Genomic DNA, 25,758 nt, shown 5'->3' with positions numbered 1-25,758 from the left:
TGGAGCCAACCCTCAAGAAGGAAGTGTAGAAAATAATCACAGTGCTACTCCACAGATGTCACCTTTTGCCTTAGAAGAGCTCTTAATACTGCAGTACCCCTGTGTAGGAGACTTATTTTTGGTCCATGGTGTAAGGGTTGAGCGCACTTTTTTGGAAGAACCTGCTGAATGTGATACAGCATGATGTAGTTGCCCTTATAGGGTAAAGGAACTGCTGTCATGATTTAATTAACTAGTTCTGCTGATCCCTGAGTTTACTCAGACTTGAAAGAAGTAAACTTAATTAAACAATGCTTCTTCCCACACATGCTCTGGGTCCTTTTGCTGCTTCTGAGAAATAACAAAAAGCTTATGAATAACAGGCGCAGTCTTTTTTGTTGTTGTTGACCGTTGCAGAAGGCCATCAGGAGAAAGATTATGCACAGGTGCAGTATGTGCATGGCATCAGAGGAAGAGGACACATGGGTGTTTGAAATGAGGGTTTTTTTTTTTAATTTAAATTCCTGTGTTAGGTTGGCAAAAAGGATAAAAACATCAAGGTTTCAGTGTTGCCAGTTGCAGGTCAAGATAATTTTGACAAAAAGTGGTAATGTTCAAGTTGAAACCTTATCAAAACAGAGGAAAGGGAGAAAAGAGGTTTGAATTCAGTTCTCAGTTTATCCAAAGGCTTTTTGTATTTAACTGCCTTAAGCCGCATAACCCCTTGGTGCCTTGTGATGTGATTCAGCAGCAGATCTGGATTAAGTGTTTTCCACCAGCCAGAAGTGACTGCCTGTTCAGTTGTGCTGCTCAACCGTCTGCCTGTGTGTTTTTGAGAGCACAGTCACAAATTTAAAGTGATTTCTTAGTCTGGCCACAGATGGAGAGCATTGTGTAAAAGCACATCCTTGCCCCAGCGTGGGCTTTCTGCCTCATCAAATGGAGCTGTTCCTGACAGCAGCTTCGGCCTTGTGTATGTGCTGGGGACATTTATGGAGGGAGATATAATCACAGGAGAGACAGTTCATTTATATTCTACTACATGTGCTTATGTCATGTGTGTTATTTGCAAATGACACAGCGTGTGTCTATGCGGGTATCATTTATGGTGTGCTATGCCTGATTTACCAGCAGATCTCTGATAACTACTTTTACCATGTGATTTTTCAGGTGAATTTGCATCTGCCTATCAGGAAATTCATTCCAGACTGTATTTTCTTAATTGCTTGTACTAATAAGGAAAGAGAAAGTGTGGGGGGATGAAAAAGCTTAATAAAAGCAAGAAATACCAAATCTATTTAATCCCCTTTGTCCTCTGGAGCAATTCTCCCACCAGTTGAAACCAAAGCTGATTAAACACAATTTGTTCTTGACTAAAAACAGATTTAAAAATAAGCAAATATTTTGTCCAGGTAGCTTGCCAGATATTAAAAATTAGTTTGATTCATCCAGAATGAACTTTTTTCCCATCTTTTCTTTCTAAACATTAGTACTCTCTTTTCCCATCCCTAGCTCTTTTCCAGTTAATTCCTAAAAGCATTGTGAATAGATGCAAGGTGTAGTATTAGTTCACTAAATATACTGTAGCAAATTGTACAAGGCTCTGCTTGTGCAAACACATCTTCGTTCAATCTTCATTAATCTGTTCTGGTCTAGACTTGCATATTCTTGTCAATATTCAGTTATATATATGTCTGCTCACAGTTTACCACCCCAATCTTTTATCCATTATCCTGGTTACTGTTTAGCTAATGCTTTTAGCCTTGAATATTCTTATAATGTTGTATTTCTCTGAAACAAAATTTTGCAGCAAGTGTTACTAAAAGCAAAGCCCTCTAATCAGGCAGATGAAACTCATTAGCGTTACGTTTCAAGGAGCCTTTCTTTGATGCAAACTAATTAATTTTGCCCCATTGCAAAATTGTCCTAACTATAATGGGAGCTAAAATCTAATAAGATAAAAGAAACTCAGAGGGGAAAAAACGTCTGTCATGAGAACACGGTGAGATGAACAGCTTTTGCCAGTCTTGAGAACGATGATGTGTTTTACAGCTCCAAGGCTGAACATTTTACAATTGCCAGTGTGTTTAAAGTCCCTACTGTGAATTGATGGGTTTTCATTGCTTGCTGGTTTTCATCCTTACAGCAGAAAGTAACTGTGATTTAATTTACTTTGTTCATGCTCACCAGTGGTCAGTGTTAGTTCCTAGACTGGAATCTGCCCTCAGTAGAATCACAGAATCATGTCAGTTGGAAAAGACCTTGAAGATCATCCAGTCCAACCATTAACCTAACATTGACAGTTCCCAACTCCACCAGATCCCTCAGCGCTGGGTCAACCCGACTCTTCAACCTCTCCAGGGACGGGGACTCCACCCCTGCCCTGGGCAGCCCATTCCAACGCCCAACAGCCCCTTCTGGACAGAAATACTTCCTAAGAGCCAGTCTGACCCTGCCCTGGCGCAGCTTGAGGCCATTCCCTCTTGTCCTATCGCTTGTTACTTGGTTAAAGAGACTCATCCCCCCTCTCTGCACCCTCCTTTCAGGTAGCTGTAGAGGGCCATGAGGTCTCCCCTCAGCCTCCTCTTCTCCAGACTAAACCCCCCCAGTTCCCTCAGCCGCTCCCCATCAGACCTGTGCTCCAGACCCTGCACCAGCTTCGTTGCCCTTCTCTGGACACGCTCGAGTCATTCAATGGCCTTTTTGTAGTGAGGGGCCCAAAACTGAACCCAGTAATCGAGGTGCGGCCTCACCAGTGCCGAGTACAGGGGTAAGATCCCTTCCCTGTCCCTGCTGGCCACGCTAGTTCTGATGCAAGCCAGGATGCCATTGGCCTTCTTGGCCACCTGGGCACACTGCTGGCTTGTGTTCAGCCGGCTGTCAATCAACACCCCCAGGTCCCTCTCTGACTGGCAGACTACAGACCTGTAGTCTGTTTTGCTGTGTGAACTCCAGCATTTCTGCAGATGGGGAGGTGTAGTCTGCAGGCTGAGAATGGTCCTCCAAGCTCATTTTAATTTGAAACATGGATGGAACATAACAGATTGGCTAGGAACGAAAAATCTGGCCACGTCCTCTGTTTCAGAAAGGCTGATTGTTTACAGCAAGGAAGAGAAATGGATACAAAAAACCTGCTGTAACAGGCAGACCCAATGTCTTCTGTGATGGTTTGGACCTTAGAGTCAGCTCTTGATTTCCTGTGGCCTTGCTATTTTTAAGGTGTCTGAAGTACATTGAATGCAGTCTTTCTGCTTCTTGCATTTAAGAAATCTAATGTCAGATAAACTTCCTAAATTAATATGAATATGGTAGAAGCTGGTTACTGGCGCACGCTCATGGTAAGGCTGTTAGAAGTGCCTGATGAGCTCTCCTCTTTTCTGAGTGGATCAAAGTCTGCTGAATCGCTTTCTGAGCTGTGCTTACTCATATCATTAGCAAGTACAAAGCTTCCTCCTTTGTTAACTTGTTCCACCTCACTTTGAATGCAAAATATGCTGCTGTTATACTAATTAGGCCAACAGGCTGAGGTTAACAAACACTCAGTCACTTCTCTTATCAGGAGGCTTATTTATGCATTTGACTATTTTGCTTTGTGTTTGCCTAGGATGTGAAAGAACTGGATAATTCTTGAGTTTTTTAATAGAGATGATAATGTAGTAGAAATAGTGAGAGCAGGGTGGTTGTTCCTCAATGAATGGAGTCCTCTTCTACTACACTTTCTGTTTAAGGGAGGGAGAAGTACTAGGACCTGGTCAGAAGTAATCCTTGGCTTTAGATCCCATGTTACTCTGAATGCTAAGGGTGGTTGTTTTCAGTGCTGGTGGCTGAGGTTGCCTGTGGCAACCCTGTACTCTGAGCTCTTTGCAGCTCACAGCAATGGCAGCTTTGGTGCCACAGCCCTCAGCACCATGCAGCTTCTCAGCCTCTCACCCCTTGCCAGGGCTTTGGAGCTGATGGCCAGGATTGGTGCAGTGCAGCTACGTAACCTGGGCTCAGACTGCTGTGGAAACAGCTGTGAGCCTCCCCTTCACCCCGGTCTGAGCTACACAGCAGGTATGCTGTGCCTGGTCACGTCTCTCGCTGAGCTCAGCTTGCTGGCTTGATTCCCCAGCTTGACCTCAGGCCTGCTCGCCACTACTGACCTGTCTGGGGACCTGTCGGCTGCACCTGGGTGCCATCCCCGGGCCTGCCCTGCTCCTCTCGCTTGGGACCAGCGGCACTGCCTGCCTGCCTGGCTGTCACCTTTGCACCGACAGCTGTGAGCAGGGCTGTGGATGTGTGACCCTCCCGCTTTACCTGTGTAGTCATTCGACCAGCTTGCCAGCAGGGCAGGATTGGTGCGCGAGCCCGAGCAGAGGAGTATTTCTAAGACTCAGGTTGTGCTAATGGAAATGCAGTATTTCCTTGTCCTCTCTAAGCTGCAGTTTCGAGGCAGTATGTAGATCAGTTTGTCAAGCTTTCTGCTTGGCTTTCGCCACCCCTAGTTGATGGTGGTTGCTGACTAAATCCTCTTTGCTGTAGTACTATGGGGAATTTTTGCCAACTGGTGCAGGACCAGAGCTCTGTTGCTTCCTGCAGATTTAACTTGAGGTGATTTGGCCAATGTTGAGTAGATAAGGAAAAAAAAAAGTTGTAGTTGGCACTTCTGTACCCACTAACTCCAGAATAGTTGGAGCAAAGAGCTCTTTCGGGACTTTGGTTCCCAGTCAGACAACTGTTTTGTTTGAAATGTCAGATCTGTGACATATTCACTGGTGAAAACAAATCAGAGCATGGTTTCTCCTTGCCCCAGTAGCATCTTAACTAACCTTTTGTAAAAAAGCTTGCAAAGGTGTTGTTAGGAAAAACTACACCTTGTTTGCTCAGAGCCCATGTCACTCATGATTTTTTTTAGCTTTTATGAAAAGAAAAATATTACCTGGCTCAGATGAAAGAGCTAATATTATTTCTTTAAACAGTCCAGAGCAAATATACAAACAGAGAATGGTCTGTTGGCTAGATGTGCTTCAGTAGATTTACACAGCATCTCTGGCTTTTCAAAATAAGCGTGCTTAAAGGCTATTGATACTACAGCTGGCTGAATCATGCTGAGTGGGTAATTTGCCTGATTGGTTCTTACACTTTTCATTGGAAAAATATATTTGTAAATGTTTTCAATAATTGTGTAATTTAAATTCCCCTGTATCTTCTGTTGCTTATTAACTGGTTATGAATCAAATGCTTTATTATTCAACAACTATTCAGTAACATGGAGAGTTAACTCATTGCTAAACCACCCTCACAGGGATGTGGTCCCCTGAGCTGAGTTACTGCACTGAGACTTCCAGACGTTTCCTGATGGTTGCTCTGAGTACAGTGCGTGACACTGTTGTAGCCTCATGCTGGTGAAAGGTTAGGTGAATTGCCCTGGGAAGCACTTGTTAGAAGAATGGTGGTTCATGGAAGATAGGAGCAAATGAAGAATTCCCTTGTTGAAAGCCAGGGACTTCAGATCCATACATTATTAGAAAATTTGAAAAGCTTTTGGATTTGGAGCTGTTTAACTCTCAGCGTTTAAGTAAATGACCTAAACCACCATGATAGGTTCTCTCCTTTAAGTGAGAGAAGTCAAAAGTTGGGAGAATGAAGATTAGAAAGTAAATGGAAGCTAGTGATGCTGCTTAGGTGTTATGGTCAATGTTTTATAAATATTAAAAATCAGAAGAAGAAAATGAGTGAAATTTTTTCAGACCAGCAGTTTTTCAGGCATTGGTATATGAGGCCATCCATAAAATGCAAGCAGAATGTGAGGAAGATCTTAAAACCTGTACTGGAAAACTGTTTCAAAGGCCTGCATGGTGTTTGTCTTTGCACTTTCTGCAGCTTCCATAGTGCTTGCCTAAGTGCCATGCGATTCTTACAGGCATAACTTGTCTACAGCAGTTAATTAACACAAAGGCAGAGGGCTGTGACTAGAATCTGCAGTAGTTTACTCTGAAGAAGGTAATTATGATTAGAGCAGACTTAATACTGTTGTATTAAACCTGTTTTGTTCAGGGATTTAATACTTCATACCTTTTTCTGGAAAGCTTTAAGTGGCCATGTGGTGTCAGGCAAATGCTCTTGGTTGGAAAGGCAGGTGGCTGGGCCAAATGAAGTCCAAGAGATGGCTGAGGAGGTTTATGTCCCAGAAATGATGCTGTGAAATTACCTCATTGGAGATTAGAGCACTTTCTCCTACCATACAGGGAGAAAGGGGTAATTTACACCGATGACCTTGATGAGATTGAGAAGACTTTAGGGCTGACTGATTCTCTCCTTCAGTCTTGCTGTGTTCAGGCAGATAATCTTATCTTTCAGCAGAAGATTAATATTCCTGCAGATCATTCCTAACCTGCCTTTCCATGGTTCTTGCCTCATCAGTTGTTGCCAGTTGAACAAAATCATCATCTGACTCTGTCTCTACCCCAGCGCTGGAGCTCTTGAGACCCCCTGTACTACACTGATTTTTCTTTTTTCCTGTCTGTTTTTTTTTTCAGACCAGCTTGGATACAAGACTTGTGCTGTGTCTGGAAAGATGTGCCAGGTTAGTTGAGTCCCTGCATATTTTACCTATGACCCATGGAGAGCAAACTTTCTCAGAGTGGGAGGAAAAGGAGACGTAGGGCAGAAGGTTTATGCTGTTCTGTTTCACAGACAGCAAAAAGTGAGTCCCTTTACTGTGTGGCTCTCTAGGGAGGGGAAGATCTGGAGGTGTAACACTTTGTTTTTAATACTTTTCAGCCTAAAAATTTCCAGAGCATTTATCTACAAATGACCCATAAGCGTCAGCACCGCTGTCTGGTTATAAACTCTGCTGTCAAGTACCTGCTTTGAAGAACAAAACAGAAACCCCCAAAAAACTAGAGGAGAAGAGTCACCTCTCAGCAGCTGGGAAGCAGAAATAGAGTTGTGGCCTCTTCTGGAGCCATTTGATGTTCTCAGAGGCTCCAGCAAAAGGCCCAGAAAACATGGGACTTCTCAGTCTGACACCACGCTCTCACTTGGATCTGGAGGCTGCTGAGAAAAGGAGGATTCATGGAGGAATTATGAGGGAATAACGTAATCAAAAGCCAGCTCTCGTAGCCCTCCTGGTGAGTGCTATCACAGTTGCTCTGTGCCAATGCAATAGGTTTTGCAGCAGCTGCACATGGCAAAATGCTGCCTTGCAAAACGTGTGATCAGCTTGACCCACTTTTGAGCAGGGTCAGACCAGTACTCGATCCTCAGGTGCTGATTATCTGTCTGGAGGGCTTTGTCTGTATGAGAAGCTGTATGTGAGAAACCTCCTGTGGGCTTTTAAAAAATGAAAAGAAATCACTGGATTGCCTTATCTCTCATGAGGTAAGGAGAGACCTGTTTTCCCTGTGGTGTTGATGCGATGCCCCAGGTTGTGTCTTTGTCCTTCACAACTCCTTCCCACCTCATGGTCTGTGTAGACTCCTGATGTCCTACTGAAAACCTTTGGCTTCTCTCTGCCTCAGTGCTCCTGCAGACGAACTCTGTGACATTTCAGACATTTTCTGGTCTTTGCTTGTGCTGCCTCCTCCCAGGATGAGCAGACTAGCACCTGTGCACGTTGCTGTCCTGTTTGCATTGCACTCCACACCTGACTGCTAGTAGTCTTGCTGTGCCATATTGCTCTTTTCTGTGGTGAGGGCCCCAAGCCACCATTCTTAAATGGTAGGATACGCTGCCAGCGTTAGGGAGAAGGTAGAAGTGTCCCGCTGGCTGTGAAAACCCAGAGCAGCAGTTGCGCTCGTGACAGAGTGATGGTTTTCTGAAACTCTGCAACCCTAAAACTGTGAAGATTCAGCTTTTCATCTGAAAGCTTTTAATAGTTCTCCTATAAAACCATCTGCAGATTCACAGGAGCTGGAAACCCTGCATGGAGAGGAGCAGAGCAGGCTCCAGTGAGCACCCAGTGAAAACAGGCTGTAATCAAGTCAGTTCATGCTTTGTGGTTCTGCTCTTTCAGACTACAGGGTATTGGCTGTGGTGAACAAACACTTCTTACTAAACCAGTGAATCAACTTTAATCGGCTCCCCAAAATTCTGGGCACCCCAGTTATCTCTATGTAACTGATTAATTTCATATTAGGTTAAATTTCCTTGGCTGTTACTGTACTGCTCGCATTGTATCAGCAGTGACAGGCCGGGCTGACTGCCGGCTCCACGGTGTTAGGTATGAGGAGAGGGATGACCAGTGTCCCAGAAAGCTCCTGCTCAAATTAGAAATGACAGGGCGAGGATGGGAGGCAGGAGCACTCCTGTCTGTTTATCAGGCTGGAGCCTCGGAGGTAGGAAGTGCCCTTAAATCTGGCATAGCTGGCAGCTCAGTTTATATCCCCTCCATGGCTCTTGTGTGCCGTGAAGCTTGTGTGCTTCTGCTGAGCTCAGCTTCACCATCTTGTGTCTTGGTGTGGCCCCTTGGACTGTTCTGTGCCCTTCCCTGTGCTTCATGTCTTCAGGTACCTGTAGATGCTAACCAAACCACTGCTGCTCTTGTCTCCTGGGGAGAGAGTGGGTTTTCAGAAGTGCTTGGGTAACTGACTCTTCTTTGAGCATCTTTACAGATTGGGGCTGTAGAGGAGAACATCCATGTCCCTTAACACTAGAATAATCCATATATACACACCAGGAATAAACTGGCTTTCCCAATGTATCTTGTGAAAGCTTATAGCCTTTGAAGGAGAGGGAAAGGCAGATCAGAGTAAAAGTTACAAAAAAAATAAAAATCCTTCATTCACAGTTAAAATGACCCGAACTTAGCTGTCTTCTGACACCTGAGGAAATGTGAGTGAGAATTGTATCTTGTGTTTTCTTTCAAATTTTATCAAGGATGAGCACAACATTTTGACAGAAAAGAAAGCACGGGAATTTCAACCAGGCTGCTATCAGGAAGTACTGGAAACCCAGCCTGAGCCCAGATTTCCAAATAAAAGATGCTTACCTGCAATGGAAGAACTTCTAGGGGGCTACCTAGTGAGTAATTAAAAAAAAAAAATCATATGCAGAATGACATGTTAGTTCTTATTATTGCTGCATTTAAGCTAGGGAAAACTGACAGATTAGTCATATTCGGTCATAAATATCTTACTGTGCCCATGTTTATGGATTCATTACTAATATCAGGCTCTCACATGCTTAAGATTCTGGGTAAAGATCCTACGAATTGTTTGCTTTTTGAGTCAGCTTGTTTGATGGGGAGATCTATTCTGCAAGACGGAAGTGAAATGTCTGTTGTAGGATTAAGACATACAGTGAATAAACACTCCATTTTCTTTATGAAGGGAAAATTGAAGCATCTGGTGACAAAATATATCCCATTAGCAAACTGGCACAAACTGGCTTTTCCAGCTACGTCATCACTTACAGCCATGCTCTTTCAATCCTGTGCTGTGTCTGAAGTGCTGAGCTAGTCACCCTCAGTTCTCTTAGAAACAAGATTGTTTGAAGTTCAATGTCTTCTAGGAAGATGGGAGATGTGTGACCCTGTTGGCCTCTGTTAGATGTTTTTTGGCTTCACCAGTATAATTTCTCATTTATGTTACACCACTGTCAAAGAGATCTATCTGGAATCAAGGTTCCAATATTTTAGGCACTGAAGAGAAAAATACTGGAGACTTTTCAGACATTTGAGTAAATTAGGGTAAAACTAGTTGTGGCTGATTTTGAGCATTTCTCTGAAAGGTTGGTTTGAAAGAAACATATGGAAAGACCAGAATCTCTGTTTTTGGACAGCCCCATGCCCAACACAAAATAATCAATCTCTCTCCCCCCAAACCCCTAAAGCCTCCAAGGGATTATGTTCCCGGGGAACATTTTGGCTTCTCCTGCTGTGTACCACAAATCCCCTTATCTTGTTGCCAAGTCTGACCTGAGAGGAGACAGTGAGGACTGGGCTTATTGGAGTCTAAAAACGGTGATAGTTTCTAAAATATGAACATATGTCTAGATCTATACAGAAAATAAATGACACCATAGATAAGATATGAAAATATAGTTTCCTGCTAATCGAAGTGTAGTTACTCTTCCTCAATGTGCAGAAGTTTTTTTAGAAAAGTAATGTGCTGCAATTTATTTTCACAGCAATAAATTCAGTTATTTTTTGTGAAGAACTCTATACATCCACCCACTGTGTTTCTCTTAGAGACTCCAACCTGCACTATGTGCTTTCTGCAGCAGCCTCGTAGGGCGTTTAGGGGAGCTCCTCGCCTGGGCCACCGGTTCCCCGTGGCTAAGCCATCGCCTTGTGGGCGACTTTGTGTATTTCCCCTCTGCTGTGGACCCAGCCCTCACCACCTCTCATTTATTAGGCAGTTTGCCTTCCTTTCCCCCCTGGCAGCGTACATATCAATTTGCGGTGAGGGGACAGGTGTGGGGAGGAGGCTGTGGGCACGCCGGAGGTAGCCAGACCCCTCCATCCAAGTGCTGGCCCCCCTCAGCCCCGTGGCGTGCAAATTCATGTTAGCTGCAAACCCCACAAAGTTACCCACAAAAAGTCAGTCTTCTCTGTCCCCCCTCTTAATCTTTCTCGTACGGGTGACCAAGGTGTAACCCGGGAGGGAAAGCATCTCTTTTTGTGCGGGTTTTTTTGGGGTGCAGAGATGGTGGGTGCTCGGTGCATCCGAGCATCCCTGCTCCGCCAACAGCGTTTGAATAAACAGCTTCCAGCGGGTGTTAGGAAGAGGGTTACGGAGCCCCTTCCCCAGAGGGGCCGGGCAGCGCTTCCCCCCGCCTTCCTCCCTCCTCCTCCGCCCCCCGCGGCGGGCGATTAGGGGCGGCTCTCGGCCCCTCCATAAAGCGGCCGCCGAGCGCCGCACTGCCGGTCCCGCTGCCGGTCCCGCTGCCCGGCCATGCACCCCGCGGCCCGGCGCGGCGGGTCGCTGGAGGCGGTGCCCTGCCCGCGGGAGGCTGCCGGCCAGGTGAGAGCTCAGGGCTGCGGGACCGGGACCGGGGCTGGGGCTGGGGCTGGGGCTGGTTGGGCGGCTGCTTCTGGGCAGAAGGGGGGAAAAATGTGGTGAAACTCAAATGCGAGCGGATGAAAGTAAGGTAGAACAAAAGTAACTTCTGGTGCACTTATTGCTTAGGAGAAAGAGGGTGTGATGTAGCCCAGAAAAATCCGCTCATGGATTATTTCATGTTACAGTGGGAATATGCTCAGTACATCGGAGAAGATCAGGTAAAATCAGCGCTTATGTGTTGGCTGCAGTTACTGATGCTGTGCGGCTCATAAAGTCAGTAAAATTCCTTGTGAGAACAAGAATGTTGACTGTAATGCAGTAAAGTTTGACAAAAGATTGTTTTGCCGTATCCCTCAGATCTTTGGAAGCCAGATAAACTGTTCAGCACAGCTTTCAGTTTGGTGTCTGAGAACTAAATCTAAGGAAGACCTTTGGTGTGGCTGAAAAATTTCCCTGTAATGTGACACCTAGTCGTGGTCATTCATAAGATCATGTCTTCATCCTTCCCTGGTATAAGAACTGTGTCAAAAGGACAGTGAGAAAGTAAGCAGATACTTAAAGAGGGAGGAGGACGTAAAATGCCTGTTGAGACTTCTTATCAAGTACAGTTAATGGCAATCTGTATCAAATCTTTAAAAAGATTTTTTTCAATATACGACTCTAAAATGTAATTTCCTTTAGACAAGTATGTTTGGATAATTTTAAATCTTGGCTATCCATTAATATAAAGAATTAAAGCACAAAATATGCACCCTCAAATATCTGTCTCACAGAGAATATTCTTTGGGGAGGTGGCAAAAGGGAAGGTAATTGCTATGGGCTCCAAAAGGAGAGATCTTTAACCAGAAGGCACCTAGATATCTATCTAAATAAGGGCTTTAGAGTATCCCTGTGCTTGTGTATTTTCATTAAGGCTTGAGTCAGATTGATGGCAAATCAGTTAATAATTTGCACAATTAATAACAAGCATCAATGCAATATTAATTCCCCCCTCACCCTCCAGAAAGCTCAAGGAAAAGTGTCAGATTTGATTAGAGCCGACTTACTGATACAGAATAAAATGAAAGTGAAGGTGCAGCTGTTGGAGGAGATGAATTGTTTTTGCATTACCATTTTCTCTTGTATTGCACCAAAATGGTTGCTGCATTAACACAGACCTGTTTTCAGTCCGTTTTTTAATTGAAAGCGAAAGATTAATGTTGGTTTAGGGTTAGAGATGTAAGTGGGGTGTGTTTGGCTGTGTAGGCATCTGAATTGCTCTTCTGCAACTTTTTCAAATTTCTAAACTAGAAGTCATTTTTGGAACTTAATGTAAGAGCACAGTGCGTTTTGTTGTATTTTCTTCATTGTTCTCTTAAGCATATTACTTTATAAATGTTGTCACCTGATCCTAAACACAATGTTAGTTGAACTAGCAAAATACAAAATAAGACCATTAGTCTTCAATGCACATGGTTTGTCCTCGCTGTGCATCTTATTATATTGCATGCAACTACGCCAAATCTCGTAAGCTGATCTTGTTTTAAGTCAATGATCCTGAATGTGGAATCAAGCCAACATGCTGCCTATAAGCCATATACGTAAAGCAGCCCAACAGTTTTTGCCTTCAGAGACCACCATCTAACTCTGTTTGTAATGGAGACTTCTTTGCATCCAGCTTCTTCTACAGCAGTATTGCATGAATAAGATTTGGCTCACACGACTGGCGATCTCTGCACTTGAGAAAACAACCAATAACCTTTATGGAATTGTGGAGTTATTAGCTGCTTCTTTTCTGTTTGAAGCACCCTTGCTCAGTGCCTGTCCCTGGCTCTTGTGATCCTGGTCTGATGCTCGCTGAAGCGAGCTGTGAGACCTGCAGGCTGCTCAGCAGAACCTGGATTGGCCCCTGTCACCCACTTGCAGCAGAGAATTTGATGTCTGGGCTCAAGCTGATGGAGTGGCTTTGCTGGATCTCAGTGTGAAGGACTGACACTGTTGTCCAGGCTCATCATATAGTGACAACTCGTTAGAGGTGGGGTCCCTGTCAGAAATTCAGATATTTCCACTAGCATCAGTGGCCTCGGAGCAAGACCTCTTCCATGGGGTACCACCTCAGCACCCCAAAGAGCTCACATCTAGTGACCTGCTTGAAACCTTTCTTAGAGCAGCATCAAATATCTGCCTTGTTGTAAACCATTCAATTCGGATTGAAACTAATTTCATTATTTTGTTAGGCAGATTATCTTCTTAATGTGAAAGCTACATGGGAACATTTTAATAAAAGATAAGTAAAACCTGGGTTTTATTTTTAAATCTATCAGTTATAGATAGAAATACTTAGCTGTTCAGCATTAGCCATTTTAAAGAGGTTAGAGTTGGAGAGACTGTAGATGGGAATTAACAGAACTGCTGTATTTTGACTGCATTTTTGGTTTTGCTCTTTCCATTCCTGAAAATTCCACCAAATTGTCATATTTTTAAAAGCTGTGTCAGATCAAAAAATAATTCCAAGTAACAATAATGTGCCTTCATTGTTCCTTTCCTCTTTCTCATTGGCTCCTTCACAAACTTAACCTTTTTTGTTTCTTTTTGCAAGATTAGAAGACATATGAGACTTCTAAACTTTGTATTTTTTCTTTACTTTGCATTTTCCACATTCTTAACAATTGCAATATTATCTCCATTTATGGCCTGGCTACAGGTAGCTGAGAATATGGTCTGTGATATCAACTGTTTTCAACACGGTCAGGAATGTGATCACTAGTAAGGTACAAAACCACATGGTCCTACAGCGTTGGATGTCTGAAAATTTTTAGTGTGTGATCTGCGTGATTATGATAAAGGTTTGGCATGTGAATTAGGGGTCCTGACAGATGGAATAACTTGGTTGTGGTTGATCAGTGGGACTGTCTCTATAGTCAACAGATTCTGGTCAACATAACATTTTGACTCCCTAGGTTTTGTCTCCCTTCTCTGTAAAAGCAGTGCTTTCCAGTTATGTAGCAGGAGAAAGGCAATGATTTTTCAGTTCTGATCTGCTAAATCCTGATTCATCTTTTCCTACCTATATCCAGTGGGTTTTGGATCATTCTCTTTACCAATGTTCAATGAATTTGCTAACAAGTATTTTGTACAACTTTACTATTTCTGCTGACATCTTATAACTCCCTCCCCATAAAATACCAATGCTAATTATAAACTATACTTTGAAATGTTTTCTGCATCCCGGAGAATGACTAAAGATGTCTATAAAATCGTTCAACTGAAAAAAGAAATCTCAGTATTTTATCCTCAGCTCTCACGGATTCTATGTGTGCCTAACTTTATGCCTGTTATTGTGTAATAATTTAATTGTCACCTTTCCTTTTGTGGTGGATCAAAGCACAATATTACAGAAATGTAAAACTTCACACTTTTTGCACTACTAGCCATTCAAAAAACCTTTTTTGTTTGCATTTAGTTAAATAAATCAAATTACATGATGATTGAAGATAATAAAGAGAATGAAGACCATGCATCTGAAAGAGGAAGAACAGCCATAATTTTTTCCTTGAAGAATGAAGTTGGAGGACTTGTAAAAGCATTAAAACTCTTTCAGGTATGTAGTGATCACATTGCTACAGCAGCTCTGTATTTTTAAATTGTAAGGATATTTTGGACACAGCAGAATTAATTACATCCATTTATTAAGAATGTGATTCCTAACCTGGCTCCCACTTTGCACCCAAAATCACCCACAAAGGCAAATTTATGCCTCAGAAATTAGATGCTGGTTGGCTAAAAATCTTCACAAAACATATCATCTGCACCGGCTAAAGATTGAGAGAGTTTTGTCTTTTCCCCCCATGAAAAGAGGATATTGTTTCTACTGCATATACGAGGTGGGTCTGAAGCTCCTGCTGATGGCAGGTAGACTCTTGGGGTGCTGACCTGTGCTGAGTTGAGTCCAGTGCCCTTGTCACCCTGCCTAGCCAGACTGAGGGTGACAGAGGAACTGCAATTGCACAACTGCACTTCTTCCATTGCAAGGAATATGTGCAGTGCCACTGCCATCTGACCCTGCGTGTCTTAGCCTGGAGTTTTCTCTATGTTCCTCATATAAGACATATGATTAAATAATTTTTCAAATAAAAGTGAAATTTGCACCCTGAAAATGACTGCTTTTAAATCCCTTGCTTGCTTGTGAGATAATTACATGGTGACTTGATTGGCATTTTGCTGAATTTCCCCAGACCCAGTTGCTAATCAGCTTCCTATGGGAGGGATGAAAGAAAAAGGTCTATGAATTTAAACCTCCTGACTGTGTCTTTCTGTGCTTCCTGAATGTAAATGAAATTGAAAGACACAGGTTCTCTTTCCTTTTCTTCTGAATGGGAGGTTTTTTAAAATCAAACTATTTCCCCCCCTCCAATAAGGAAAGTTTTGTTAAGAGATCAAATTAACTACAATAGCTTCACAAAGGTGGTGAATAGTCCATGGCTGTATTCATTTGGAAAACAAATTTTAGTTTTTAGTCAACTGCTTTTAGTCAATCTGTTTGAAAACATTACTTCTTACAAAACAGGAGAAGCATGTAAATCTGGTACACATTGAGTCACGGAAGTCCAAGAGACGAAATTCTGAGTTTGAGATCTTTGTGGACTGTGACAGTAACAGGGAACAACTGAATGAGATCTTCCACCTCCTGAAATCCCATGTCAACGTTGTCTCTATGAACCCGACAGAGCATTTCAATGTCCAGGAAGATGGTACGTACAAAAGGCAGTTCTGTTGAAAATGCAGTTCTCAGGGTGTTGCTTTGAAATCTTTTTATGGTGTCCACATCTGTATTTGTGTAGTTTTCAATCAGCAGCTACCAGGTTTATGCTTCTGTGTTGTGAATGAGTGTAATTTGGTCAGTATGAGTAGGCTGCGTTGGCTGGTGTCACCTAGGAGGAATACAGGCTGTTTTAGGCGGGTGCAAATTGCATGTTCGTTATCTGTGCTCCCATCCCTTCCCAGTACAGCACAACTCACATCGATGGGAGTTCCTGCACCCCTGAAGGCGCTGCAGGCCAGCATGTAGACAAAGTCGGAATGCAGGGCTTGGCTAGTGACCGTACACCATGGTGACAGAGGTATAATACTGACAGATCCCAGTTCAGACACTGGTGAGAGTGGGAGATGGATTCTGCTATTTCCTCATGTCACTCGTGATTTAAATTTTTCTTAAGCACTTTTCATCATAACTGGTTACTTGTATTAGTGTGAAAGAGGTGCCTTTTAACTTTAGGATGCTTCACATCCTGTTTACCTTTGCTTCTAGTTAAAGAGGTGCCTGAAGTTCAGGGCATCAGGAAGTAGGTCCCATGTATTTCTCAGCCACTGTGCTTGGCACAGGCTGGTAGGTAGGGGAAGGTGAGATCTGGTGTTCTTGGATAAAAACAGCTTACTTTAGCCCTAAGTAAAGGGAATTTCAATCTAAACACTCCGCTGACCTTTTTAAGAAAACTGAAGAGCATCGGGGCAGAGAAGCTGTGTATTAGCCGCTCTGCCAAGAGCTTTGTTAAAAACTCTCTTAGGCTATAAAAAAAGTAGTCAGTAGGAAAACTGTAATTAAGCATCTCTAAAAGGCTGTAAAGCTGCAGGGCCTCCCTCTCCTCCTCTTCCCTCACAAACTCATCAGCAAAGCTGAATGCTTCTGAGGTACATAACCACAGAACAATGTTTATTTCCCATGGTCAGTAAAGCAGGATGGGAGGACTCAAACCTGCTCCCACTCTGCCTGGGGACTGCAGGCAAATCACTTCTCTACTCTTGCACACTTTGTATCCTAGAAGATTCACAGCAGTTCAAACAAGGAGGCCATGTCTCAGTGGGAGCCTCTAGATGCTCCTTTAACTGTAATGACAGTTAAGGGCCACAGAAAACCCATATTAACTGTTTCCTCCCCTGGACGCTTTGGAGCTGGCTGTGCTCTGAAGGCAGACTGTGGCAGTGACAGAAGAGGAAGTGTGAGCTGTAGGCTGGTGCCAGATAGGCAGTGGACTCCCTTGTCTTATTCATGCCCTTTTAATTTATAGATTTTGCTTGTAACCACCATAACCATACTTGAAAGTAGCGTTTCCTCCCTCAGCATGCTCGGCGTTATTAATAACTTTGTGGATTCCATGCGTTCCCTAGACATGGAGAATGTTCCCTGGTTTCCGAAGAAGATCTCAGATTTGGATAAGTGTGCAAACCGAGTGCTGATGTATGGGTCTGATTTGGATGCTGACCATCCAGTAAGTATTTTTTCCTCCCTATACCTTATCCTTAGTGAAAACATGCTTTGTGGAGCTTACTTTAAAAATGTGCAGCTTTTCGTCCTCCCTCTCCTTCCCCTGAACGGCGTCTCTGTGGGTCTGAGCACCTTCTCTCGGGGGTTTCAACATCTTTTTCCTAGTTCAGGCAAGGCTGTCACTGAATTCAGCTCCTGTGCCTTTCTACAAGGCTTATTTGTTGTGCAAGGTCTCCAGGTCTGGGCCCCGAGTGGTCTCATACAAATAATAAAAAAAAAAAGCTATTGTGACTCAGGTTTGGTTCCTGTTCTTTCTTTCTTCCTTACTATAATTGGAGCAAACAAATTGGTACTTGGGACAGTGCAAATGGGAAATTTTTTCTGTAATTTAGAATAACCAAGCAAGTAACAAAGTTTGTATAAATACTGATATCATTAAAATGAATCCTTGCCAACTGAATATATAGTTGCATGCATAAACCCACTGACTCTTGCTTTGAATTGGAGTATTGGCTTAGTTCACAGTTATCAAACATTTCAGACTACAGCTGTGAAGTTCCTGCCCTGTCCTCTCATTCTTACACAGCATACTTTTATATTTCCCAACTGAAGAAATTTCAAGCGTCCTGTTTTAAATTAATTTATTTACTACAGCTTGGAAACTCATTTAACTTTTTCTCCTTCCTCCTGACAGGGTTTCAAAGACAATGTCTATCGCAAGAGGCGAAAGTATTTTGCAGACCTGGCTATGAACTACAAACAGTAAGTTGACTTCTTGCAGAATAAGCCTTCTGGGTGCCTTGAAATAATAGCAGAGTGGGCTGGCAGGAGATCACCTTCCCTGGGCTCAGATCTCTCTGAGATATGCTTGACTCAGGAATCAGAGCTAGAGGGGTAAAAGGAGGGGAGATGTAAGACAAGATTAAAAGGTAGATCTAGGCTATCTTACAGCTCTGTGGGCCTCTGATCAGTCTGAGGCCATGGTTGCTTGGCCATTATGGTGTCTGCAGCAGTGCTGATCCTCAGATGAGCAGTGATGCCAGCGGGGGCTTCCTGCAGCATGGTGCATTTGGACTCTGCGGTCCCTCCCCACTTCTCTGGAAATGGGTGCCACAAAGGAAGAGGGTGGACAACGTGTGTTGCACAGCTGCCTGTGCCAGGACGTGCTGACTTGACTAGGGCAGGTTGGTCTCCTCTGCGAAGGAGAGAGAGGGGAGGCACAACCCAGTATATAGCCCATTGACCACCGAGTGTAAGCTATCTGGGAAAATGTTAATACTTGAGTTTTCTTTCCTGGTTCAAACTAGTGCATGTGATGTGTAGATAAGAAGTTTTCTGTGAAAAGAAACTTGAAGAGCTTATGTCTTTAGAGATGCTGCTTGGGGGGGGAGCTCTTAAAGCAGCAAGAGTTTCTTAGCCCAGTGCTGTAAATTCTAAACATGATTTTCATGTTGCTGTTGCCTGCTTGAATTAAGATGCCAGGTTCCTCAGTTGGAAATGACCTAGAAATGGTGGGTATCTAGAGCTCTGTTGCACTGTGTATTAATGCAACTGGTTACCACAGCACAGAGCCGGTTACTGTTAATGTGTTGTTAACAGATTCCCTAGGGAAAGCATTTGCCATGCTGGTTACCTGGCTGGCAGTGGAAGCTCAGTGTAACACTCCCATTGCGTTTAGTGGGCTTTAGGTCACACCCTTGCTATAATCCCCGTTAATCAAGATCCTGAGGGCTAAATAGGAGATATAGACTACAATTAATATGTTCAGACAGATGCTTGTCTCCTCTGCAGAGAAGTGTGATTTTTACCTAATGTGTATATTTAGCTGCTTCCACGCAATGTGTTGTTAATTTAGGGAATTCTCTTTTTCCAAAACAAATCAAAAAGGTAATGGAGAGTAATTGCAGACAGGGAAGTCCAACAGGGAAAAGGATGTGTTTGCAGGTCCTGAAACTGTAAAGGTTGTGCAGGTATTTTAAATGTTACTCTCAGCACTAAACACCTAAGAAGCTGCTTACAGACCTGAAGCTTTCAGGCTCCAGTGAGGTCAATGCAAAGATTTCTGTCAGTTGATTTAGGCAGAAAACGGAGCAAGCCCTTAGACTAAAAGCTGCCCAGGGCATAGACCAGATCTCACTGTGTATTTGACAGTGCCTAATGCACCCTGACCAGGTGTCACAGCCGTATAGATGTTAAATAATAATAGTAGGCAAATGAGTCATCCATTATTAGCCATTTAACCAGGCATGTCCTTTCTTCCTCTTCTCCTTGTAGCGGTGACCCGATTCCCAAGATTGAATTCACTGAGGAGGAGATCAAGACTTGGGGCACTGTGTACCGAGAGCTTAACAAGCTTTACCCAACTCATGCCTGCAGAGAGTACCTTAAAAACTTACCCTTGCTCACCAAATACTGTGGGTACAGGGAAGACAATATCCCCCAGCTGGAAGATGTGTCCCGCTTCCTGAAAGGTAATTTTCTTATAGAGAAAGGAACTAAGGTCCATTGCAAATCACACTGCCATTTTGTGGGCTCAAGAAAACATCCTTGGTCACTTTTGCTGGTATTCATTCTGGTCCTTTAAGAGCCCTTTTGGCCAACCATGTTTTAATATATTGTGTCTTGAATATATACAAACAGTGATGTTTGAGGGGCCATGCTACCTCTGAAAAGACTGTTAGAGTTGGCTAAAGAGATACCTAGCTGTATGGTGTTGGCTCTAGGCATGAAATCGTAGGAAATCCACTGATACAGGCCAGGACATTTTTACTAAATGTTGGTCATTCTCAAGCTTAGGCCTAATTTTTCTAATCATGCCTGAATTTCCCATATGCTCTTGAGCCAAGGTAGTGCTGTGGCTTTTGCCCCAGTTGTAACAGGAAAGGTGACAACATTGTGCAGTTCTACACTAAACTAATATACAATCTCTCTGTTCCTTTTCAGAGCGCACAGGTTTCACCATTCGCCCTGTTGCTGGATATCTGTCACCCAGAGACTTCTTGGCAGGATTAGCATTCAGAGTTTTTCACTGCACTCAATATGTTAGGCACAGCTCGGACCCTCTCTATACACCAGAGCCGTGAGTCATTTAATCTTGGGGTAGAATTTGAGAGAGAGTTTTAAATCTCACTGCCCAGAGACAAGCTACTTAAAAGCTATTCAAGAACACCAGCAAGAAAACTTATTTTTAAGGTGCTGAAGACTCAGCCTTCACACTGAATGTAATGAAGTTTTAGCATGCTCAAGTGCCACCTTCCTAAGTGCAGGATTTTCAAAAGTACAGCGTGTAGTTGGAGAGCTCTTGCTGATGTCATTGTGCACAGAGTTAGTTTAATGTTTGATTGCCTCATAAATGTGGAGCTCAGACCTTAATTTTAGACAGCTTAATTTGAAAATCTGAGTTCATGTACTTACATAGAGTAGGTTGCTTTCAGCTAAAAATGATGGACGCTTTCCTGTCTTTTGGATATTAAATAATTTAACTCAAGACATTGTGTCTGTTCAGTGGTGCTGCTTTCTCACTCTACCACAAAAACAGATCATGAGATTTCTTGTTTTGTTTCTTTTCCCAGTGATACCTGCCATGAGCTCCTAGGGCATGTCCCTCTTTTGGCTGAACCCAGTTTTGCTCAGTTCTCCCAGGAAATTGGTCTTGCATCACTTGGGGCATCAGATGAGGCTGTCCAAAAACTGGCAACAGTGAGTGTTTGTATGCCTGGTGATCCCATTGAAAGCTTTGTGCTTTTCTAGGCTGATCCCACTCCATGGTATCAATTTGGAGCTTTATGTCAACATTAGCCACATCAGCTGCTAGATTTATGTGTTTCACTGGTCCTTGGCTTTTAGGGCATATAACAATTTTCCATGCATGGAAAAAAATACATTTTAATGTTGATATGATTGATATTTTTCTTCACTTGGCTGTCAAGTAAGGGTGCAACTTCTAGTGGTAGATCAGTTCTTCCAGATTGAAATTCTACAGTCTGTTCTTTCCAGACAAAATCTTCTTACTTCTGGTAACATGATTCAATGATTTTAAAAGTAATCTATTTCTTTAATGTGTAGAATGAATGGCAATGATATGGTGTTTTCATTGAATGTGGTGAATGCTAGCATTAGATACTTTTCAGCCAAGAAATTCCAATATTATAAATTAATCTTATTTCCTGGATATCAGTTTCTGGATGCTTTGGTAAACGTATTTTAAGATGAAAATTAAATTTGGATGAAAAATAATTTATGCCAGTTATGAAAGAACTGGTTTGCTGATTTAAAAAAAATATTTTCCCCACCTGCTATAGCTAGTGGTAAAATTTCTACTGCCTTCAGTGGGAGCAGAACTAAGCCATCTATGAAAATAGCGTTCCTTCCCATATACTTGCAGATATCCTGAAATCCAGCAAACTAAATATCTTTAATTTTACAAGCCACTAAGCAAATGAGAAACAAACTGTAGTGGGCTGATGTTTTGACTGAGTCACAGAGATCTTCTCTATCCACTGTTTCTTTTAAGCTGAAGCTGTCATGTCATGACAATATTTCTCAAAACAGATTTACATCTCAATGTTCCTACTGACATTAACAGCTTCTAGCCTAGATGGGTGATCTGCAACATCAGTCTTTCTTATGACAAACATGCAATCCTGTGGTTCTTCACCCTTACATTCTGTTTTCCCTCCTCTTTAAATATCGGAGAAAGATAAACCAGCTGATGACTGTCTGAGATTTGCAACTGTTTGACACTACCTACAAATAGAAATGCCCCCATCTAGTTCCCCACAGCATTTTTACAGAAGGCTGAATTATTTTACTCCCTTCTCTGTTTCAGTGCTACTTCTTCACTGTAGAGTTTGGCTTGTGCAAGCAAGAGGGACAGCTACGAGTTTATGGGGCTGGCTTGCTCTCTTCGATTAGTGAGCTCAAGGTAAGAATATCTACTGCCAATTTACCTCTTTTCTTTGTTTGTACCTGATTATTATTGTCACTGTTTTGCCCTGTTTTTTATTAAATATAATTCCAAAAACCTTTTTTTTTGAAAACTCCTAGATACCTACTAGACTTTAAGAAAATTCACTGTGGTAGTAACTACTGGACAGTCTGCTTTTGGATATATGCTGAGCAGCTCCCGTATCTTTTGCAGGAAGCATTAGATGACTGGTATTTCTTAACATTACCTTCCAAGTAACTCTTTTCAGAATAAAGCTCTGCTGGTTTAACCAGATTCTGAAAATATTGCTCTTGTTTACACATGAGGCTCATCTCTGAGGGATCCCTTTTTTGACCCAAATTGGCAGAATATGCCTGCTCAGAGTTTTCCCATTTGTTAAGCTTTAACCACTGTTCATTTGCAGATAAAAATGTGAAGAGGCAATTCACTAAATATGGTCTCATTTAATCTTTTTTTATTCACTCTACCTCATGGCACCTTCCTCGTGGATTCTCTGGGTGGTGATGTTCCTCTGACACATGATAACACATTATGTTACCAGCACTCGCTCTCTGGCAGTGCCAAAGTCAAGCCTTTTGATCCAAAGGTCACTTGCAAGCAAGAATGCCTCATTACAACTTTCCAGGAGGTTTACTTTGTTTCTGAAAGTTTTGAAGACGCAAAGGAAAAGATGAGGTACAGATTTTTTTCCTCTGTTTTATAAAAACAGGTTTGATTTCACACATCTCTCAGTAGCAGCACCAACCCCTTTATTCTTATCACGGTTTTACAATTATCTTTTATGGGGTTGGAAAGCCGAGATTAGTATTTGCTTGGTCTACCATGTACTGGGTGGGAAAGATGATGAGCTACTTGAAAATTACAACTATTCTTAAGAAAGTAGTTTAGAAAAATGGTTATTGATAATGACTGTGTACAAAGGATGCATTTGCATTTCGTTTATAACTCCTTTTTTTTCACTTGAATAGAGAGTTTGCAAAAACCATCAAGCGCCCATTTGGCGTGAAGTACAATCCATACACTCAAAGTGTGCAGATTCTGAAGGACATGAAGAGCATTGCCAGTGTGGTAAACGAGCTACGTCACGAGCTGGACATTGTCAGCGATGCCCTCAGCAAGATGGGCAAGCAGCTGGAAGTTTAACGCCCCTGTCAGCAGTGGTGCACTTGGCAACTCTTTTCTTTTCCCTACTGATTTCTTTCTAGAAATGTAATGTGTTGTATGCAGAACTCTCTCCTTTACAAATGGAAGAGTGAATGGCCCATAAGGATAATAACTTTATCGTGTTTCTCTGTGTAAAATCCCTTACAGAATGTATTCCTCCGTCCCCCGTGGTTAAAAAATGCCTGGAGCTGCCATTGAAAATCTAGTGGGGGAGTAGAGAAATTGCTAGACTGGAGCAAAAGTGTGGTCTGTGGATCCGGGCTGGAATCAGATGCTGCAGAAGGTGGTTTATGAGGCAATAACGGAATAATTCACCACAGGGAAATGTCTATTTCTGACTCTAGTAGTCTACGCTACTGATTTTACAGCATTGCAGACTTTATAGCGTAGAAGCTATAGTAATCAGTGCTTCTAAGTCTGTGCTACTAAGTTTAAAACTCAAATGATTACAATGCAGGCATCAGGACACAAATAGCTGGAGGTTCACCATGATAAAATTGAGGAGTCAAATCTTGCTTTCAAAGGGATCATTCTTGCCCCCAAAGAATTGCAAATGTGCTGTTTGTCATGTTTCTAGTATAAGGCAGAGATACAGAAATCCTAATTCTGTTTATTTTAAGAGATTTGCTGTCGGCTCAGACTCAGGATTTTTGTTGCTGTCCAGGTTACTGCACCTGAGGGAAGACCTTTCCTTACAGAAATACCATTTGCCTTTTCCCTAATTTAATTAATTTAGCAAAAAATATAGCAAGTCATTGGGTACTGACTTAGCATAAAGCCTAAAACCATTTCCAAATTACAATTTAATATTCCACATAGTTTCATCAGTTCTAAAATAACACCAAAGTTTAAAATAACAGGCAAAGTTCATAGTCTAGTCTGCTTTTTGTAAGAGTAAGTATCCTATTAATTGCTTGGTCACTTTATTAAGCTGCACAAAATTACATCTTGTTTCTTCTTTACTAGGCCTGAACACCTTCATTCCCTGCCAAGCAAATGATAACAGAAAGGCCCAAGCGGTTCATGGGAATTCTGTGGCTATGAATGCAACAAACTACCTTGTAGCGTAAAGTGTATTTAATTCTAAAGCTCACTTTACAAGTGGGGGGAAGCAGTGTCCTGCTGAATTGTCTGTACCACATTGTAGCAAACTTCCCGGGTTTCAGGGCTCCACAGTTTCAGCGTCCCACGTAGCTGTACAAAGCTGTGCCCGCTGCGTTTCTGCCGACCCTGGCAATGAAATGAACGTGTCTACAGGATATGATACATTTGAATGGAAGGTCTGTGATGTGCAGGGTGTATTTAATACCATCCTAGGCACTGGTTCTTCATAGGTAGAGCTTATTGGGAAATTCAGAATTTGCAGCTGTGGAGGTCGCTGGAAAAAAGGGACTGAAATCTTAAATACACTGGAGACGCTAGTCCCGGATTTTGAGAACTTGAAAGGACTTTCATGAACCTCTGTGATTGAAAATCAGTTTGAGTTTCATATGCTTCCTAGTAGGCCACATCTGCTCCGTAAGCAATCGCTGGCCCAATCTTTCCAAGTATATTTACTGTTTAAATCTAGTCTAGATAATTTTTTTCTGTGACTATTAACCCACTATAACTTTTTTTTTTTTAAAAAGAACTTTTAAGACATAGAAATATGGTCTACAACATTTATGGCTTACATTATGCTTTAAAATAGATTTTAGGAGCTTTGTCTTTCTAAAGAAGAAACCTTCTTATTAGTGAGTAGTAAGGGAAGTTCTACTTTGTCTGCTTCTGTGATAATATTCAGCTGCATTTTAAAATATGTTGGGATTATGATGTTGTTGAAACATACATAGATCTGCTTACTTCAAATCTTTGTCCAAACTATGTATACATTTGAAGTAGGAAACCTTATACTCGGTAAATTAGCACCTATTTTGAATACATTGGAAAACCAGCAATTGTATCTTTATTTGCACTTGTGTAGCAAAAAATTAAGTAAACTGCTGAAAGTAATACAGAGAAGATGCATTTCCAACATGTATGTTTGGCTTCACACATCCAAACCTTCTGGCTATGTAGAACAGTAATAATTTAAATATTTTAAACTATTGTGGAGGTTTTGAATGCCAATGAAATAAATGACTTGGTAATTATTAAAAGCAAAACCCCCTTTACTTCAGCACTGTAGCAATAAACACAAAGCGCTCACTTCTGACCAAGGGTTTTTATCCGGTGGTTCGGACACGCCACGCAAGTGACCTGGTTCCATTCGGAACTGTAGGTATTTATTTAAAGCGTGACTTGTTCCCCCCTCACTTTTTAAAGGCTTAGTCTTGTGTTTCTGGGGAAAGGGGTGAGCGCTGAGGACGCGACCCCGGCGGGAGCTCCCCCGCCACCCCGGGCGCTTCGGCTCTGGGGCGGTGGGTGCTGGAAGCGGCGGCCGGAGCCGGCGGACTGCAGGG

At 42.5% G+C, this 25,758-nt stretch overlaps 1 protein-coding gene across 5 annotated transcripts; it reads left to right on the top strand.

Annotated features, from left to right (window-relative positions):
• Positions 1-6,526: 6,526 nt before the first annotated feature.
• On the top strand, positions 6,527-25,503 carry TPH1 (tryptophan hydroxylase 1). Of its 5 annotated transcripts, XM_074842283.1 has the most exons (13): positions 6,527-6,544; positions 6,742-7,091; positions 8,839-8,982; positions 14,407-14,544; positions 15,511-15,694; positions 17,109-17,209; positions 17,900-17,967; positions 19,480-19,676; positions 20,149-20,284; positions 20,778-20,904; positions 22,034-22,129; positions 22,695-22,828; positions 23,122-25,503. In XM_074842283.1, the coding sequence occupies exons 3-13, from the start codon at positions 8,956-8,958 to the stop codon at positions 23,294-23,296; spliced, it is 1,383 nt and encodes a 460-aa protein (XP_074698384.1). In that variant the 5' UTR covers positions 6,527-6,544; positions 6,742-7,091; positions 8,839-8,955; the 3' UTR covers positions 23,297-25,503. The 5 variants fall into 5 exon arrangements, with proteins under 5 accessions (XP_074698384.1, XP_074698387.1, XP_074698385.1 ...); XM_074842284.1 differs by lacking the exons at positions 6,527-6,544; positions 6,742-7,091 and adding an exon at positions 7,333-7,341; XM_074842286.1 differs by lacking the exons at positions 6,527-6,544; positions 6,742-7,091; positions 8,839-8,982 and adding an exon at positions 7,289-7,341.
• Positions 25,504-25,758: the final 255 nt, after the last annotated feature.

This window comes from Strix aluco, chromosome 16, assembly GCF_031877795.1.
Source record: "Strix aluco isolate bStrAlu1 chromosome 16, bStrAlu1.hap1, whole genome shotgun sequence".
Taxonomy (NCBI): Eukaryota; Metazoa; Chordata; class Aves; order Strigiformes; family Strigidae; genus Strix; species Strix aluco.
Note: the sequence above shows the minus strand (reverse complement) of the source record. Positions and strands in the feature narration are given on the sequence as shown.

Bases quoted from the DNA above. Each gene is read 5' to 3' on its own strand.
- TPH1 (XM_074842282.1), top strand. From the start codon at position 10,857: ATGCACCCCGCGGCCCGGCGCGGCGGGTCGCTGGAGGCGGTGCCCTGC. The intron at 10,926-14,406 runs GTGAGAGCTCAG...GTTTGCATTTAG, and splicing joins CGCGGGAGGCTGCCGGCCAG to TTAAATAAATCAAATTACAT. The intron at 17,210-17,899 runs GTAAGTATTTTT...TCCTCCTGACAG, and splicing joins ATTTGGATGCTGACCATCCA to GGTTTCAAAGACAATGTCTA.